Genomic DNA, 21,114 nt, shown 5'->3' with positions numbered 1-21,114 from the left:
TGCACTAGAAGGAGAACATTGTTTCGATACATTAGTGGAGTTATATAAATTTAGTGTTTATATCCGTTTTGTCTGCACAATGGCTGAAGCTGTAAACTGGTCATAATGGAGAAAGGGAGAGTGCTCATATTTTCTTTGTAAATCTGCCCTTTTCTCTTCAACAAATTTGGGAGTTTTCTCAACTATAGCAGTATGAGGGCTGTTCGATAAGTCCATGAAGTCTAAGAGATGGCACCACCAGTACGTATTGAGGTTGCTTTTAGTTGCTGTCAGATGTTGGAGGATCAGACACTAAGTTTCAGTCAGATAGATCTATTGCTTTGTGTTTGGCGTTCATTTGAATCGATCAAGTATCGTGATTTGTGAAAAATGAATGAGAAAGAATTTTGCGTAGTGATTAAACATTACTTTTTGAAAGGCAAAATGGCTCAGGAAACCAAAGCTAAGCTTGATAAACATTACAATGAGTCTGTACCTTTGATTAGAACAGTTTATAAGTGGTTTAGTAACTTTCAAAGTGACCATAAGAGCACAAGTGTTTTTGCTCTGGACACTCAACAGGGTGTCCAGAGCTGAACGTTCTGGACACCCTGTTGAGGTCACTACTCCAGAAATTATTGAAAAAAATCCATGATATGGTGATGGATGATAGAAGAGTGAAGGTGCTTGAAATTGCTAAGGCTGTAGGCATCTCAAATGATGCATACATAATATTTTACATGAATATTTACATATGAGAAAACTATCTGCAAGGTGGGTGCTGCGTTTGCCCACACTGGATCAAAAGCGTCAATGTGTGAACAGTTGCAAGGACAGTTTGAAGCTGTTTCTACATCATTTCTAACAGTGGACAAAACATGGGTTCATCAGGAACAGTCAAAACAATGGGTTGCAAGCAGGGGAATCTGCACCAAAGAAAGCAAAAACCGTTGCTTCAGCAGGAAAGGTTATGGCCACCGTCTTCTGGGATGCTCGTGGCATAATCTTCACAGACTTCTTGGAAAAGTAAACTTGCTGGATAGTTTAAATAATGAAATAAAGAAAAAACGAACACACTTGGCAAAATAGAAGATTCTTTTTCAGCACGACAATGCACCAGTTCACTCTTCTGCAATTGTGACCACAAAATTGTTCGATTTATGCTACGGTCCTTTCGCGCAACCCCCCCCCCCCCCTCCCACTCTCCAAATTTGACTCCCTCAGACTACTGTCTGTTTCCAAACACGAAAATATGGCTGACAGGAAAGAGATTTTCATTAAACGACAACATGATTGCCGAAACTGCCTATTTTGAAGAGTTGGACAAATCATACTATATGGACAGGATCAAAAAACTAGAGCATCGTTGGACTAAGTGTATAGACCTCAAAGGAGACTATGTTGAAAAATAAAAAATGTTTACCCCAAAAAATCTTTTCTTCATTTTTGCACGGACTTATCGAACAACCCTCATACTATCCACTGTGTTATGGCAAAACTCATAACATAGTACTGGCATTTTGGACTAATATTCTACGGAGTTTATTAGGGACAGAGGGCAAGATATCTTCTCAGAATTTTCTACACAGTTAATTTCAATACATGGACTTCGTGACTAGTTTGATATACTGAATTTTGAAGGCTGCATAGAGACATTACACCACCAAATACTCAATTACTGTTTCTGCTATAATACTTGATCTGAGCTTCTTTTTTTTAAAATAATAAGTATTAACAATATCAACAAACACAGAAAGAGAAAGAAAATCACTAAGCAGAAAAGAACTACTTTCATACTCACTCATCTGTCCATAAACCCAATGAACTAAATCTATCAATGTCAGATGCCAAAGTAAATGATAAAATATTTTATTTGCTTAAACAAATTTAGTTGTACTTCCTTCATTTTTTTTACTTCATAATTTTACTTCTGTATGCTTTTTTTTTTTTAATAAATTTCTTAAACTCAGATTAAGATGTGCAATTCTTGGGTAATCTACATGACTCAAATCCCATTAAAAAATATAACACACAAGCCAAACAAAGATATGCATCATGATGAAAGATTTTCTTCAGAATATTAAAAGTAAACAAATAAAACCATTTCTAAGAGCCACATAAATGTCGGCAATATCATTATCCAACATATTCTCAAATTATTCTTATATCATCTCCTCACCAACAACAAACCCAATCATAAATGATCTACATTTACTACCAAAAAAAAGATATTTACTGCCACCATGAATTTGTTGTAAGTGTATCAAATTGATTATGATATTTTATGAAAGTCCAACCACATGCTATCATTTAACTGCTAGTGTTTGGTGCAATTTCAGTGATCATGTTAATTCTCAGTAGTCCTGATGATGGTAACAGTTAAAGAGTTGGAAACAACTGAATTGTTTCTAAGTAAAGTTACATGCACATATCATTCTCTTTAAACTCATAATAAGCAAGGCAATAATGATTCTTCCAATATTATATCAACTCCCTTCCCTTTAAAATACTTTTCTTAATCAGAGAATACAAAGGTGCAGGTTGGCAGAGAATTGTCATGGCCCTTTTCATTTTTCTTGGGTGATGCATGTTCTGTTGTGCTCCTGAGAAGAAAGGAAAAATTAATTTTTTCCCCCACCCCAGTTGAAAATTACAATGCCCCAGTGTTATTAAAAACATATATAGACTGAAATATTTAGGTTATTTTAATATCAACAAATTTCTGATGAACCATTGTGTATAATCTTCATTTCTCAGTAAGTAAGGTATATGAACATAAACTGAAACATCTTTTAATATGCATAAACTTTAAAAAAAAACAGAAAAATATTTATTTAAAAAAAAAATGAGTCATAGTATAAAAGTAATTACTGTGTAGTTTCAATAATTTCAAAACCAGAACATGGATTATTTGCAAAAATTCCTTTATTCTTGTTCTAACATAGTTCCAAAGATGAAGGTTGAAAAATCTTCCAAGATCTTTTTCCTGTAATAATCTTGTTTCTGGCATATATACTTCACAGAACTGTATATGAGGTATATAACTAACTTCTCAACAATGACATTTTAATTTCTAATGCAGCAGAATAGTCCAGTGCTAATTTCTGAAAGTACCATCCCAAGGTGAAGTCAACTAAAATAGTACTTTAACTCTCAGCCTGTAAAATCAGTTTTGATGAAGTGGAGAACACAAATCTCTGCAGCACTATTTTGTGCTATGGCAATTTGGAAACAATATCTGAAAAAGTCAGAAAACTTTCTGCAAATAACAGTATTGCAATAAGTTTCAAATAATTTCTGTGCAAATAAAGCTTGTGAGAAGATGTGTACTTGACTATGGCATATTATCTCACTGTTGCCAAAAGTAATTACAGTGCTTGAAGGAGGAAAAAAAACTTTATATTCCTTTGAAGTGGTTGATGACAGCACACAGGAACTGTATTCCATGTGTGGGTCATTATGAATGTGGAAAGTGCAAAAAAAATTATTAGTGCTAAATGCTGACCATGGTGAATGAAGTCCTTGATTTACATGCAACAGACTGCAGATTAAAATACCACTGCGACATGGATGTTTGTGAAAGTCTCCAGGTGGTAGATGATTTTTTATGTCCACCTTAACACCGTTATAATCTTAATGAAAGCCTGGTCAAGTGGCTTGGAGGGAAAATACTTGATCTCTAGAGCAGGTTTATTGGCTTATCTCCTCTAACCCACACAGAGCACTTAGTGTGCTACAGTCATTCAACCATAGCACACTAATATTAACATGTAAGGTTATTCAACCTTTCATGGGTGGTACTGCCCATAATAAAATTAAAAAACTGCAAAAAAAAAAAAAAAAGTAGAGAACATTAATAAAGTACTTCAGGATCTTGAAACTGTTCTATCTGGAAGGAGAAGAGAGGAGAACTTTGTGTATACAAAAACCTGAAAAAAAAACACCATGTCACCATGTGCAAGCAGTAACAGTAGGTTCTAGTACATATTTTTTCTTAAAAAAAAAAAAAAAAAAAAGAATAAAATCAAATTTTCAATGTAATTTGTCAAATATAACTAAATACAGCAGACACTTGCTAAAGCAAATCCCTTAAGGGACCAGAGATAGTTTGTTATGGTGGATTTAAACAAAAAATAAATAAATCAATACTAACCCCCCCCTCCAACACCTGATTCCCATGAAGCAAAGGAAATGGCAGAAAAAAAAAAAGAACAAGAAATTGTAGAAATAAAACAAAAAAGTGGTAGGAAATCATAAAATATTTAATTTAAAAAAATATATATATATATAAAAAAAGGGTTGGCAGGAACTACACAAAAGCACACAAAATATTTGACAACATGAAAAGTGCAAACAAACAAACAAAACATAAGAAACAACTAGAAATAGCATAAAATTATAAAAATTAAAATCCAACATTAATGTTTAAATTTTGAAATGTCTTAAACTTATGTCATTTACCTGAAAATTAAACTAAATACGAATGTACCAATAAAATCAAAAATAATCTGAAAGCTTCAGCAGTCAATTAACTTCATAATTGGTCACCTCTGACTACATAGAAGGAAAGGGAACGAGGAATGTTAGTTTCTATGAAACATTACTCAATCTGAGGAGAAGGGTTTGAAAAGTGACTGAGACAGCGGGTATAAATATCAACTTCCCAAATAGACAGAAACCCAATGATGCACAGCTGGAATAAATTGCTAGTATTCTGTTTGAGTTGTAAATTAAGGAAATATTGCAATATGCAGAGTATTTCTTAAATTTGAAGTTTCAGTTGTGAATTTTGTGTGGGAACAGCTCATTTTATGTTTTAAAGATTTTCTATCCATAAAATTCACTAAATCAGAAATTAAATTTCTGATTTTAATAGTACAATTTTTTTTTTTTAATGATAGAATCTTCACATATTTAGTTCATTATGAATTCAGGTAAGTGACATTAATTTAAGGTAATGTAATAATTTAATATTAAACATTAATACTGGATTTCATTTTTATAATTTCATATCCCAGTACTTTTTTTTTAATTTTGACTTTACTTCTGTATTTGTATTTTTGAGCATGGATCTCGGCAATTCTTTTCTGACATTAATGTCTGATTTCCAGTTGTTCCTTTTTCTATTTCACCATAATTTCTTGAATTCTTTTTGAAGGAATTTCTTTAATTTCCCACAATTCTTTGTCCTGTTCCCCAAAAATTTCTTTTATTTCCTGTGATTACTTTTTTGTTCCCCTTTTTTTTTTGTTCAATTTTCCTTTCTGTTCTGTCATCATTGTACAATTTCCTATCATTTTCTACTGATTATGATGTCATTTGGCAGGAAATTCAGTTTGTTTTCATGAAGGCTTTTAGCTTTTACTGTTTGTAATAGTAAACTTAAAACAGCACTAACAAATGGACTTATTAGTTCATTGTAGCACATCATTTTATTACAGTGCCATTCAATGTAGTGCACATCCACTGTATATATAATCATAGTTGAGCAGTTCTTTAAACATCTGGACTCTAGGAATATATATATATATATATATATATATATATTAACAATATACTACACATTGTATTGTACTAGTCTACAAGTGATTCTACTTGTTGTTGAACCAAAAGAAAAAAAGAATACTTTAATATTTGCATTTGATGATGTCTGAGTATTTTAATGTATGGTACAAACTATTCATTTATAAATCAATACTATACTATTGATTTTAAAATAGAAAAGTAGAATTTTAAAGACTTACACCACATAACAGTTCATATGCTTTGAAAATGTCATCTTCCCTTAATACACGAAACCCTTCTGTTTTTGCAGTCTGCAAATATAATTGAAATATACAGAAAAAAAATATTTTGCATGCAATTATGTTTATGATCTTTATTACTTTTGGTCATACAAAAGTAATAAAGGTCATACATCAGTTACATTCAATAATTTTGGTCATACATTCAGCTTATGACTATAATAAAGATCAATACATGAAACTTAAGCAAGAAAAAAATCTTTATAAATACTTTTTTCCCCCCTTGTTGTTCTTGAACAAAATTCATGAAAAAAATACAAAACATATGTAACACTAATAAAAATTAGGGGGGGGGGAACATTCACAGTACTAATGTACTGTGTAATTTACTCTGTCCGTTTGTTAGCTTAGTCAGTTTTGACAAAGCCCTTTAGTTGGAAAAATCTGGGTTCAAATCCTATCTAAAATGCAAAGAACCTTTATTGGGCTCTTGTCAAGTGAAGGTGAGTTAGCTGAGCTCATACAGAGGTAATAGGGTATTTTCTCCCAGAAACTTGGTTTTTCATCTCACAAAACAGCCAGAAGAACACAGACATAGCAAACAGTACAGATAAGATTAACCACACTAATGTAAGCAGTAATAAGGTTTATTGAGATAAAGTTATTTGGATATGATAAGCTATTGAGCCTAGCAAAAAAAAGGAAGATAGCATGGGATAATTTTTAATAAATTTAGTTTAATCCTTTATCCAAGTGTAAGCAAACAAAGTTTGTGCCTTAAGTATCTTCAAGACTGAGGCAACTCGCGGTAAAGGTGGACCAAGCTCTCATCACTTCTTGTCTTAGTATCTCCCATAATGCAAAGCACACCTCCTTGCAGATATGTATAATGCTATGCATTAAGGCAGAGCTTCCCAAACTGTGTGTCACGACATGTTAGTGTGTTCGGCTGCAGCGTGAAGGTGTGTCGCGCGAACATAAAGCGTTAAACAGAATAATCGCTGAAAATTTCCACAGCAGAATCCATTTTGCAAAGTACCGGTATGACTTTTAGTTAGCGCCGTCAAAATTATATATACAAACTATCTTTTAATTATTTTTAACCTTTAAGAATATTTCATATCAATATATTTCGATAAATAATGGAGAATAAATGCAGCCGAAGTCATCCCTGTGGTTTAATCATGTAATAGTCGCTCGGTTCTTATTATCGTATTATTATCGTTCAACCAATAAAAATAAAATGCACCACTTAGAAAAGTTATTATTGATGTTTATTCTAACTGCAATGTGAATAAACAAAGGGCTGGTGCTTGTATTTTATGTTTAGTTACTGTTAAAGCTTTACAATAAATTCGCACAGTTTTATTTATCAAATTGGTGTTAAATTACCTGTAAAATGGATAAGTTTCTAATTGATAAAAGAAAAGCTGAAGGTGACGTTTGTGATGAACAAAATGTATCGATTATAGAGGAAACTACGCAAGAATCAACTGTTGAACGGTCTGCATTAATATGGACCACTTGACCCATAAGAGGCACATCAGACTGAATTACTGTTCCGCAAAATTATGTTTGTCTAAAACGTGTGTCACCAACATGAAAAGTTTGGAAAGCACTGCATTAAGGGAAGGGTCACTACCCAGACCAGTTTCGATCTTTATTGAATGTTCAAGTACAAAAAATATGTAAAACTAATAAAAATGGAGGGGGAGGCGACCTTAGCCCATTCACAGTACTAATGTACTATAAGTTTACTTAAGCCTTTCATGGGTAGCTTACTACTAATGTACCCACGAAAACTTACTACGGCTTACTACTTAAAACTTACTACGGCTGTTGCTGTTACCCCCTCAGTGGGGTAACAGCAACAGCCGTGCCTCAGTGGAAGCCAGACCCAGAGGTGGTGATACCAAGGTGGAAGCGATGGAGAAGTCAGAGAAGTCATATTTACCTATACGAGTTGCCAAAAGGTGTCTCACCTTATTATTAAATTACTCTGGATTTAGAGAAAGATGTTGGAAGTTTTTCCCCACTTGGTTAGACTATAATAAATTTAGTTTAATTCTTTATCCAAGTGTAAGCAAACAAAGTTTGCACCTGAAGTATCTTCAGGACTGAGGCAACTCATGATAAAGGTGGACCAGGCTCTCATCACTCCTTGTCTTAGTATCTCCCATAATGCAAAGCAATCTCCTTGCAGACGTCAGTGGGAGCCAGACCCAGAGGTCTGGCTCCCATTGATGAGACCTCAATAAAGGTCGAAGCCAGTCTGGGTAGTGGCCCTTCCCTTAATGCATAGCATTATACATATCTGCAAGGAGATGTGCTTTGCATTATGGGAGATACTAAGACAAGGAGTGATGAGAGCTTGGTCCACCTTTACCATGAGTTGCCTCAGTCCTGAAGATACCTCAGGTGCAAACTTTGTTTGCTTACACGTAGATAAAGGATTAAATTAAAAATATTATAGTCTAACCAAATGGAAAAAACTTCCAATATCTTTCTCTAAATCCAGGGATAATTTTTATTGAGCAGCTGTAAACTGGAAAGCTATATATAAGGTTCACAGCCTCTAATACTGTGTGTGTGTGTGGGGGGGGGGTTTAGTTTTTTAAATCCTTTTTAAAATATTCAGTGAAGTTTGCACTTGCTGTAGTGCAGCATAGCATTTCCTTCCCCATGTGATTCTGCACAAATGCATGATTGTAAAAGGGCACTGAGTGGTGTTGTTGCTCATGTTAGTGTAGGTTTTAGTTGGAGAGTGAGAGCGGCATGATGGATGCCAGTTCTGCTGAACTTACAGAAATGCTTGTAGAAGAGCCACAATACAGAAACTCAACTTCTATGAGACAGTGAGAGAAGGAGTCATCAATTAGCTGAGCTGCTCTCCTCTGAGCAGCAAGAATTTTTAGAAGGTTGCAAATGCACCACCCCAAATGCAAGAGTGGTACCAACATTGGAAAGATCTGGGATTTGTACAGAGTGAGTATCCAGTCAGATGAAAAGCAATGCTTCTGTATGAAGAAAGATGCAGAGCATCCTGGAAGTTAAGGATGTGCCTATGCCAGGATAATCAGTATGAGAGAAGATATCTGGTCTTTTGACTGTCAAGCTGAAGATTATCAAAAGGTAGGTGGAGAAAAACTAAGATCTTCTCATAAAAAAACATTATATTCTGGAAGTATTGAAGATAGCTAGGTTATCATCATTCCAATAAAGGATGGCACAGAGTGTTATATTCAGGCACATCCATAGTTTTACTATGATCAGCAAAAATCATTTGTATGCATGAGTAAAAAAAAGGGTTGATGAAATAACATAGTCTGAGGAACTCCTGCATTAGTGGAAAATCTAAAGAGAGAACAGCCTCCATCACTATATGCAATGAACAATTTGAAAGAATACCAGTAATCTGATCACAAGGGGTGAGAGGCAGGCCTATTGCAACATAATAAACATGAGGCTGGACACGAATGTGTTCACTTCAATGACTATCAAAGAAATCAGATTTGAAGTTGTGGAATACAGTACAGATTTGGATTACTCTGACCTCTAGTTATTTTCAAAATTGAAGACTCAACTCAGTGGTATCCATTTGAAAACAAACAAACAGGTCAAAGTGGAGATGAGAAAATGATTCCAAAAACAATCTGGAGTATTTTACCATGAAAGCTTGTAAAACTTGTTATGCAGCAGAGAACACACTGAAAGGAGAGGAAGATTATGTTGAGAAGGAATGTACATAAAAAAAAACAGATACTTCAAACCATCCCTTGCTTTTTATCTTTCTTTTGGGTAGAAAGCTATAATAATGAAGGCATTAGTTTTGGAACATTCCTCATAATTAGTCTGAAAACAAATCTACAAAACATAATATAAATATATCCAATGATTTTGTATGAGATACATTTATATATATTCCATGCAAAATTAATTAAGTCAGACAAATCGTAAACTCACTTCAGGTAACTTATACAGCTTTAAAGTCCTCTGCATTGTCATATTTCGACTTAGGTGAGAAAACTTTACTTCTATAAGCTTCCGTGGATTTAAAGAACGGTGCCAATACCTAAGTAAGAAGAAATTTATCTTTATTCTCTTAACACACACACACACACAAATATGGTGATGTAAGTTAATTTCAGCATATATGTTATATTCTTAAAAATACAGACCCTACTAATGTTGAAAAAAAAAAAAAACATAATATATATATATATATATATATATATATATATATATACACACACACAGTAATAATGTAATCATGTGCAAGTCAACCTGTAGTATGATTGTAGCAGTGATTCCCAGTGGAATATTTTTGGATGTTTGACAAGTAGGCAGTTGAAATCAGATACTATTCCTCCTTCAACCATGAATTGGAGTTATGCAGCTTGCTTGATATCGACAAATAGACACAGACACATAAACCTGCCAGGCCTGGAGAGCATATAAAAAAAAAAAATTATATCACGCCCAATGTTGCTAGTGCTATGGAATGGATAGTCCTGTTGACATCTTCCAGAGCGGGAAACACTGTGGATCGCAACTCCTCTTTACAACCAATAGGTTGCAAATTCAATTACCAGTCTATAATGGCTGTTCGTGAAATTCTTTAAGCGAATTTTATCAAATGGTGTGTTGAATTCCCACACCAACAGAAGTACAAATAAGGGCTGTACATTTTGAAAGCACTGTTCCTGATTTATCTCACCCATAATTCACCTAGATTTCCATGTGTTTTAGGTTTCCAATTTCCTGTGAGTGAAGAAGTCCAAGTCTCATTAAAAGTTTGATTCCCACTCATATTTCATATAAATAACTGTTTCAGGAGGTATAATCATCTTTTTGTAGATTTACAGATTCATTCCCTAATCCTTCGTCACCATTTCTTCTACCGATTGCAAAGTGACTTATATCACCCTCAATCAATATCTTCACAACTCTAGCTCTTAATGACTGTGAGAGAAACAACTGGCTATAACATGCAACAAAAAAATACAAACCTGACAATTCTCCATGAAACTTACAGTGATGCTATTAATATTTCTTATGTTTTCCAATACAGTTTTATACCCATTACTTCACTGCATGCATCTGACTACTATATTCAAATGCTTCACTATACTCAAAGGAGAGTGCCAATAGTTTGAGAATACAATGATGTTATGATTTATCAACAAAATACTAGAACTATCCCTACATACAAGCATTAAAACTATAATTTATCTTAGTTGTCATTGTTTCTTATTTATGAGCTATATAATGAATTTATAAACTTTATTTTAATCTGACCTAAAAAATGAAATTCAAGATTCACATTTCATCAGATGTGACCTCAAAATTACTGTTGTTAAGGAAATATCTAGATATATAGATATTTAAAAAATATGATATTTTATTGAAAAAGTCATGATACTATTCTATCTTAATCCCTTACTACATTATATATGTTACAATCCAAATTTCGCATTATCTACTACAGTTTCTACCAACAGACATGCTGAACCCTACTTGGTATATTATGAAGAATGACTCATCAGTGGAGCAGCTGGTAAGATTGCTTCTGCAACCATACTAGCTGCTCCACTGATGAAAATGAACATACTAAGGGCATGAAAAAGATACAGATGCAATACACAACTTACATAAGGATTTTGGTATAATACAATCAGCTATCACATAGGAAATACCTCTAACAAACTCATCACTAAAACTATTGAAGTCCTGACCAATGTCTCACAGACACAATGCTATGCTAAAGGAAATTTACTATAACAAACTATCCAAAATAACAACCTATTCCTGTAGTCCTCAGACAATGATACTATTAACAGTTGACAGCAAACAAGCACGAACCTATTCATTACTCAAAATGTTTGACACCATAGTTTATAGTATGTTCATATTCACTTTCCATTTCTGGCTGATAAGTATTTATTATATAAAGATAAATTTAATTTTTGAAATTTAAAAATACCTACGTAAGATATACAGCACATAATGTAGTAGTTACAACTATAATGGTATTCTGGATCACTGAGTTCACTTCTAATAATTTTCTTGTTTTAGACATTTATTATTATTATTGATGCTATTTATGATGCTCAATTTAATTTAATACCCAATGAACAGAGTACACACTAACAATGAAATTCAAAGTAGCTGTTTCAATAATGCTCAGTAAACAATGATTCAATAAAGATCCTATATGTTACAGAAATAGACCGTATGAAAATAAGGAAGGGGAAAGTTTTCAGCAGTTTTATCAATCCTGATGTACAAACTACAAACCTGTCTTGGCTTGAAACACTTAAGCACTAAAACCATCATAAATTCACTGAGAAAATGTTCTGTTATGATGTTTCATTGCACAGATAAGAAAAATCAGGTGGTTATATTTCTCAATGCAGATGAAAGTCAAACATTTTGCTTTAAGGCAAACTTTATAAGTTCAAAAGAGATCACATCCAGCATAAGAAACAACTATCTATGCCTCATGAGATTTAAACCACACATTGAAAACAAGAACGAGCTGTTCTTGTTTTCAACAAACAAGAACAGCTCGTTCTGTTTGACCTACCAAACAGTGATTGAGTGGTCATATTCTGTAAATATCAATAAAGTAATTAAATCTGATTGGCATTTTGTAGTTGAACACATATCAGTAAGAAAGAAATGGCATAACACATGTCCATCGAGAGAGAGTCTCTCCTTAATGAAACTGGAAATTTTAATTTAAAGAATAAAAAGCTGAAATTAATGTATCCATTCAAACATGAAAAAATACTAGTGAAAGAAGCATATTTCATATGATATGTTTTATGCTGATGTGCTATATGCACAATAAGGATGAATTGTTATCCACCCAATGTCACAAGTATGAGTTTTATCCAGGATTGCAATAAGTAAAAAAGAGTAAAATGTATCCAGATTTCATAAGTATTAATAGTCAAATTTCTAAATCTAACCTTAAGTTTTATAGTTTTTATAGCTGTTTGCTATATCCTTTTCCTTGTCTTCAGTGTCAATCTTCTAATTCGATGTTTCTTTCTTTCCTGCAGCATTTTCCTGAGACCTGCTGCACAGACAATGTACTTTTTTAAATGTTTTTATAATTGATATAAACAAACAAGTTAACATCAAGGCAAGCATGAAAACTAATTGTGATCTCTTCATTATTTTAGAAGCAGAGTGCTTACGTTTTTGCACATTCTTAAAAGAATTCATCCAGGATATCAAGCTTTTGTTTTCAATGCAATAATCACAGTTCTTCCCTTAAAGACAACAGTATACACCTGTAAACAATTAGCATACGTGGAGAGGCCTTTTATGGAAAATTAAAGCACATACGTTGATGGACAAACAGTAACTTTTTTTTTTTTTTTAACTCAACTGCAACACTCAAAGTGAGGACTCACGATGTGTGGTAGAGCAGCTATCTATCAAAACTATAAGGGAATAAAAAGAAATAAAAGAGAGACAGACAGACAGAAAAAAAAACTTAAGCTACTTGAAAACCAATATTATAACACAATGCCTAATACTTCTTGCATTTGTTACAACTGTAATTCTGATGTCTAAATATTTCTTTCCATTTTTTATGGTCAATTTTGGGACAATATAATTAGAAATTGCTTAAACTTTTACCCTTTTTCAGTAAAGAAAACAATGCCTAATCACATTCAAATGTTCATGTCCTTCCATGATTAAAATAAAAATTTATATTTTATTTGGGGTGTATTCCTAGCTCGCCTCCACGTGGTGCACCCTGGGTAATGCTAAATGAGCTAGAGCGACTACTGGCAGCCAGACCTATCTTTAACAATCTTCTGGCTATAGGCACATGAAATTACAAGCTATCTCCTGGCTATAGGCACATGAAATTACAAGCTATGCAATCACGAAACGGTCCTTTTCAGGATCACAAAAAAAGAAGAGACGACAAGAAAAAAGAAAACTAGGTGCTAATTTCTGGATTTGCCAACTCAACATTGAAGGAATCAGCTTTGCTAAAAGTCAATATCTCTCAAAAATCCTTCGAGAAAATTATATAGACATAGCTGTCATTCAAGAGATGCACACATCTAATGAACAATAATTGAAATCTAGAGGAAAAATTGCAGGGTACGATATACTAGCAGCTACACATCACCAAGCTCATGGCTGTGCAACTTATGTATGCAATAATATAGAGAATGCCCACTTAATATCAGCAAATATTAATCAGAATATACACACTATCATAGCCAAAATTGAAGATCTCACAGTGATTAACATCTATAAGCCTCCCCTGGTAGAATGGCCACCTGAAGTAATTCCCATATTTCCACATCCTACTATTTACATAGGACATTTTAACAGCCATCACACCATGTGGAATTACAATAATAATGATGAAAATGGTGAAGCATTAACAAACTGGGTTGAGCAAAACAGTCTTAGCTTAACATCTGATGCAAAGGACAAAGGAACCTTTAAGGCTGCACAGCATAGAAGAGGGAATACAACCCAGACCCCTGCTTTGTTACCCAAAATTTGCAAACACAACAAGACAAGTCCTTGAAGATTTTCCACACAGCCAACATCACCCAGTATTGGCAGAAGTAGGAATACAAATACCAATAATACGGTCTATTCCACAACCAAGATGGAATTTTAGAAAAGTGAACTGGCAGGATTTTTCACAAGAACTGGATAAAATAGTAAGATGGAAACCTCCTGTGAGTGAAAACTACAACAGATTTATTGGAGCAGTCATATCAACAGCGAAGAAGTATATTCCAAGGGGTTTCCGAAAGGAATACATACCTGTCTGGAATAAAGACTGCGAAGAGCTATACCAAGTCTACTTAGAATCTGGTGACTGTGACATAGCTGATGAATTACTCCAAAAGCTTAATAATGAGCACAGAGAAAAATGAATAAAAACTACAGAGGACTTAGACTTTAAAAAATCAAGTAGAAAAGCATGGAGCCTATTAAAGAAGTTAGGTGGAAGTAACCCAATCACTCATAAAGATCCTTTGATGACTCCAGATCAAATTGCCTGTTGAATAACCTTGCTGTCTAGAACCCCTTGAGATCATCAACACACACGGGAAGTTAAAAGAACACTGAAAAACTTATGACAAAGTGCAGATGGCAGTTCCCAATTTTCAAGAGAATTTACCACATGCGAAATAACTGAGGCCTTGAAGGATGTGAAAACTGGCAAAGCACCAGGCTTTGATGATGTTCACCCTGAATTCTTGGTAAACTGTGGAAAAAATGCTCATCAATGGCTATCAAGATTCTTTTCTCACATTTTAAGGACCAGAAACCTTTCAACAGCCTTTAAGAGAACCAAAATAATAGCCATATTAAAACCCAACAAGCCTCAAAATCAAGTAGAGAGCTATCGCCCAATTATGCTCCTCAGTTGCTGTTATAAGCTCCCCGAGAGACTCCTCCTTAGCAGAATTGGGCCAAAAATATCTGAAGTTATCCCTGTTGAGCAAGCGGGCTTTAGGACTCAACGTAGTTGTATGGACCAAGTACTAAGCCTTACTACCCATATCGAAGCAGGCTTCCAGAGATGTTTGAAAACCTCTGCTGTGTTTGTTGACCTTACTGCTGCATACGACACGGTATGGAAAGAGGGGATGCTATACAAGCTGATACAAGTCATACCATGCAAATCCATTATAAGACTTATTGGTAACATGCTTCCTGACAGGTTCTTCCACATGTACTGGGAAACAAAATGAGCAAACTGAGAAAGCTGAATAATGGGCTCCCACAGGATTCAGTATTAGAATCAATTTTATTCAACTTATATACATCTGATCTACCGACAACTAGGTCAAAAAAATTTGCTTATGCTGATGACATAGCCCTCGTCACCCAACACAAGAGCATTGAAGTAACAGAAGATATTCTCACAGATGACCTTAGAACCATTGGGGAATACTTTCATAAATGGAGACTAACACCAAACCTCAATAAGACCGAGGTTAGCTCTTTTCACCTAAACACCAAATTGGCAAATAGGAAACTTCAGATCAGCTTTAACAACACAATGCTGCAGCACAAAGATTTCCTTAAATATCTGGGTGTTACCCTGGACAGAACACTATCTTTCAAAAGACATCTTGAGAATCTCTCTTTAAAGATCAGAACCCGTAACAACATCATACAAAACCTGTGTGGTTCTACATGTGGTTCTTCTGCTATTATACTGCGATACTCCACGTTGGCATTAGTCTACTCTGCGGCAGAATATTGTTCACCAGTATGGCTAAACAGTCCTCATATCAAGAAAATCGACACACAAATAAATGCAGCGATGAGGACAATAACAGGTTGTGTCAAATCCACCCCCTCTACTGGCTTCCAACTTTAAGCAATATTGCACCACCGAACTTGCGCAGACAAAATGCTCTAGTAAAAGAATACAAAAAATTAAACAGCAATCCCCCTGTTGCCGATACATGGAGACCTCCCATATATAAACATGAATCGCCTTAAATCCTGACAGTCTCCACTAATACTGGCTGAAGAACTAGTCAATAGTAATTTCAGTGTTAATTCAAAATGACTAGAAACTTGGAAAGAAAAATCGCCACCAGACTTAAACAAGTATATCCTTTCCAACCAAAATCCAAAGGGGATTGAGCTTCCACGTCATCTATGGAAAAGCCTCAATAGGATACGCACAAGACATGGTATCTGTGCAGACAGCTTATACAAGTGACGAAGATCACCTACACACCAATGTGACTGTGGGGGCCATAAATCAAACCATCTGGCACATTGTGGAGAACTGCAGCATAAGAGCCTACCCTAGTGACCTGAGAGACTTTTTTGAGGCAGATCCTTCAGCTCTTGATTGGCTATCTGAACTAGACTTAAAATTTTAGACTTATTTTTTTTTACCTGATATTTGTATATGTGCATTACTTGTTTCATTTTATTGTCTGCACAAATATGTATTTATATATTCTGATGTCATGTGTCTTTATTATGCCATATGCTAAATAAATAAATAAATATATTTTATTTCAGAAAATAAATTAACAAAACCATTTCAGAACGTTATTTATACTATATAGTTATTTCACTGAACCTATGTTCAGTCAATAGCCAGAAGTTAGTTTTCAATGGTGAAATAAATATGAATAAGGAATTATTTTCTTCCACAACCAACACAGACGCTTAAAATTCAGTGTGCTGGGGAGAGATCCTTTAAAAATTATGGTGTTACTGAATAGAATATTCAAAAAGGATAAAATGTCCATTCAATACCACATTAGATACTGCAGAGGTTTTATCTGGCCTCTCGAGGAAAAGCAATAAGTTCAAAACACTCTAGGACATGGCACCTTTAATTAAAAGTGAATGCTGTACACGAATTCTTAGCATACTGTATTATCATACAGTAAGCCGAGACAGCACTAAACAAACTCATGCTGAAGGTCATGCAAACTTAGGATATCACTATGTCACTTTCGAACATCTTTAGAAACTTCTTACTGCACACATCTGGTTGTCCATTTGGCAAAAACTTATATCACATTGTCTGATACGTATTCTCAATGGCATATAGAATACTGTAATGGTGTCATATAATCAGTATAAAATAATTATTGCCTGTCAACAATTTTCTTCCAAATTATCAGATATTCAGTATTATGTGATCATACATTCTACTAAGAGACTGTAAAGTCCATCAATCCAATAGATCTTGGTCTTCCTTGTAATCTTTCCTGTCATTAAACACCTGTTTTGCTAACCTTTGCACTCAAATTCTATTTAAGTGACCTTAGATTACCTCTGCTCACACATTATTGAATGCTAATAAAGTCAGATTCTTTTCTGATTTCTTCATTTTTAATATGATTCTGCAAAAGATGCTATCTGTTCTCTAATTTTCCTACAATTACCTTCAATGAACTGTTTTATTTCTAACAAAACATTCCGATACATTAATTAAAACTAGTTTAAACAACCCTGTACACTGCTAGCTCAGTATTTGGCTAATCTCAGTCTTATTCCAGATTTTAAGTGGTATACAAATTTAGTTACACAGGAGAGAGAGAGACCACCAACTTGCTTACTGGAAGACTGAAATACCTCTGTAGACCAACCATAACCAAATGTTATGTTTAGTCCCTAGAGCAGATTTCCAGATTATCTAACCTTAGGCCACCCATGATACTAATTCTAACTAAAAGCTAAAAGCCTTTCATGAGTGGGGTATCATATACAGTTCACCTTTAGTTGCATGAACTTATTTTCCATTTATTTATTCACTTTGGTGGCTATACCAGTTTTATTATTCTGTTATGTGATAAGCAAATGATAAGCAAAATTTCATGAATGTGGAGCTCCCAACAATTGGGGACTGTTTTGGGCTACAATTACTCTAAATTATAAATATTGGAAAAAAAAAAAAGACATTAATGAGAACAATGGTGTAATGATATCAGCCTACCTTTGTGGTATTAACTGTTCTGGAAACAGAAAGTCTTTGGAAATTAATGGTTTCCTCTGGGGTTGAGATATGTTTGAAGGTTTGTAAAAATATTAATAATAATAATAATAAACAAAGTTGAATATGTTCAAAACCATGAAAAATCTAAAATAATAATACATTATGACAACAATAAATAAATACAGCAAAGATCGCAAGATAGAAATTAAAATAGCTGGAAACATAAAAGAAAAACTTAAACACAAAATTAGAATGTGAAAACGAAGTAAAAATTATATAAATTTGAAAGATCTAAGAAATCTAAAAACAGAATAAAATACAAATGTATACAATTTAATGTGCTATTAAAATGACACAAATAAAAGGAAAGAACGTTTTTAAAGGGTAAAAATCCATTTCAGTGTGCCATTTCAGAAAAGTGGAAGGTTAGTAGTGTGCACATATAGACACTATCAATGAGTGGAAGTTAGCATAATGAACCAGTCTTTCAACCTGTAAATATATTCTCTTCTTTTATTTGTGTCATTTTAACAGCATTTTAAACTGTACATTTCTATTTCGCTTTTAGATTTCTTACATCTTAATATACATTATGTTGACAAAAGTATTTAGACACCTAGCTGTGATCAAAATAATGCATTTCAATTATATTTCTAATGCTGACTGGGACCACCTCTGGCCTGAATGACAGCAACTACCCTTCAGGGCATGCTTTTAACCAATTTCTGATGTTGCAACACCAACATCGATGATATGATAGCCGCTGTGATCGGAGTGAATTTGTTGTTCTAATTCGTCCCAAAGATGTTCAATGGAATTGAGGTCTGGACTCTGAGCTGGTCAGTCCAACACCTCAATATTGTTTTGTGGAAATCAGTCTCAGACACGAAGGTGCAGCATGGCATGGAGCAATGTGATGCTGAATCATGCATGGGTCACTGCCAAAGTACTTCCGCAGCACTAAAGCATGGAGTTGTCCAGAATGTCCAGGTATCCATAGACGTCATGGTTTTGGGGTACATCCACCAATGGACCAAGCCCCATCCAAATGAAACACCTCCATACTATTACCAAGAATCCACCAAACTTGACAGTTGGAATGATGCAGCCCTGCCGGAACCATTCCCTGGGTAATCACCAGATCCAAACATGACCATCAAAGTGAAACATTTTGGAAGCATGATTTGTCGCTCCATGGAACTATTTTCCAATCATCTACAGTCCAGAAACTGTGTGTGAATGTCATTTGACATTGGGGGAGGGAGGGGCTTGTCTGAGCAGACATTAGATTGGTAATCTAAGGCATGCAACTCTCTGCAGACATTTCTAGAGACAATGTCCCTGCAGCATTTTCCAGGTTGCCTGCAAGGTCTGCCACTGATAATGTGCAAGATGCTCTAACATTCTGAGACAGAGCTTGTCAATCTCGGTCAGTGAGTGTTGAAGCATCATCAACTTTCCATCTATGAATGACATAAGCAATGGTGGATTTCAGTATACTGAGAAGATACATCACAGACAGAAAGACCACTGATGTGACACCCAACTACCACCCCACACTGGAAATCTGTCAGTTCAGCTGAACGTGGCATCTTGCCATCAAGTATAGCATACAAAATATGCAGCACATCCAACCTTTTATGACCAGACTTACACACACTCTCTCTGAATATTTGCATGTGGTAAGATCCAAAATTTGCACGGCACATAAGGTGTGCAAATACTTTTGTCAACAAAGTGTATATCATCTTTACTTCGTTTTCACATTATAATTTTGCTTTTAGAGTTATTTTGTTATTTTATTTATTAGTTGGTTAGTTTATTTTATTATGGAGTTGCTTAAGCCAAATAACTGATAGGAAACCTCCACATTGCCTTTCAGGAACATGGAGTACAAACTGGGGCTTCTGAACTAATGTCCAATTCTCACGTTCACGTGGCCCCACAAGGCCCCAATGTTTTCATCAAGGAACCATGGACTACTGGAACAAGCTCCAACTCATCTAAAAGAATAATAAACCCAATATCAAAATAACTGAAGATAGGAACCATCAATATAAGGAGTATAAATAGAAAAGAAATTGAACTTGCAGAAGAATTAGAAAAACTACCACATGGACATAATTAGCATTTTTCAGAGAAAGAAGACAAAAACAGGTGAGATCGTACTAAATAATAAGTATAGGATCTTATTTTCTGGCAATAACAATCAAAGAAAGGAATGAATATTAAGAGCATTCAACACCAAGCATGAAGATAAACCTCTTGATTGGAAAGCAGTTTCATGTAGCGTTAAGTGGAAAAACTTCAAAATGGGGAAATGGACAATGAAATTTATTTGTCTATTGTCCCAAAGAAGGTTCTAAGAAAGAATTGGAGGAACTTTTTAATTCATCAAAACAGGCAGCTGACATAATGAAAATGAAAAACGTGGTCTTTGTTGGAGATCCGAACAGCAGAGTAGGAAATGAATCCCATCAGGTATATAGGAACATTTTGGGAAAATTTGGAGAAAAGGGCATAGCTAATAATAATAATTGTAAGTATTTACTGGACTTCTATTCAGGACATGGACTAGTCCTTACTAACACCATGTTTCAACATAAACATGTGCACAAGTTCACATGGAGAGAAGACAAGAAATAAGAAAAGCCTCACTGACTACGTCATTGTTGGCAGTGATATCATCATGTTGGTTCAGGATACAAGAGTGTTTCTTCTCCTCCTCATTCATCCCTGCAACTGCAGTACTGTGGAACAGTCTTCCCCCTGACATATTTCCCAAAGAATACAATATACAGGCATTCAAATCAAATGTAAACAAGTTTCTTCTTTCGTACTAACGTACTATAGGTTGACCAGCCAACCTCCTGTATATGGGCAAAAAAAAAAAAGTGTGTGCAGAGGATTTGA

The 21,114-nt window shown here is 34.5% G+C and overlaps 1 protein-coding gene across 1 annotated transcript in view; it reads right to left on the bottom strand.

Moving 5' to 3' along the window:
• Positions 1-21,114, bottom strand: part of Nmt (N-myristoyl transferase) — a 182,924-nt gene that overhangs the window by 47,786 nt on the left and 114,024 nt on the right. The window contains exons 8-9 of the mRNA XM_090393987.1: positions 9,687-9,795; positions 5,724-5,795 (exon numbers count right to left, since the gene is read on the bottom strand). Coding sequence (XP_090250113.1) covers positions 5,724-5,795; positions 9,687-9,795 — 181 coding nt within the window. The remainder of the gene's footprint in view (positions 1-5,723; positions 5,796-9,686; positions 9,796-21,114) is intronic.

This window comes from Typopeltis vanoorti, chromosome 6, assembly GCF_054136105.1.
Source record: "Typopeltis vanoorti isolate ZY-2024b chromosome 6, IOZ_Tvanoo_1.0, whole genome shotgun sequence".
NCBI classification, from domain to species: Eukaryota; Metazoa; Arthropoda; class Arachnida; order Uropygi; family Thelyphonidae; genus Typopeltis; species Typopeltis vanoorti.
This window is presented reverse-complemented; position numbering and strand designations above follow the sequence as displayed.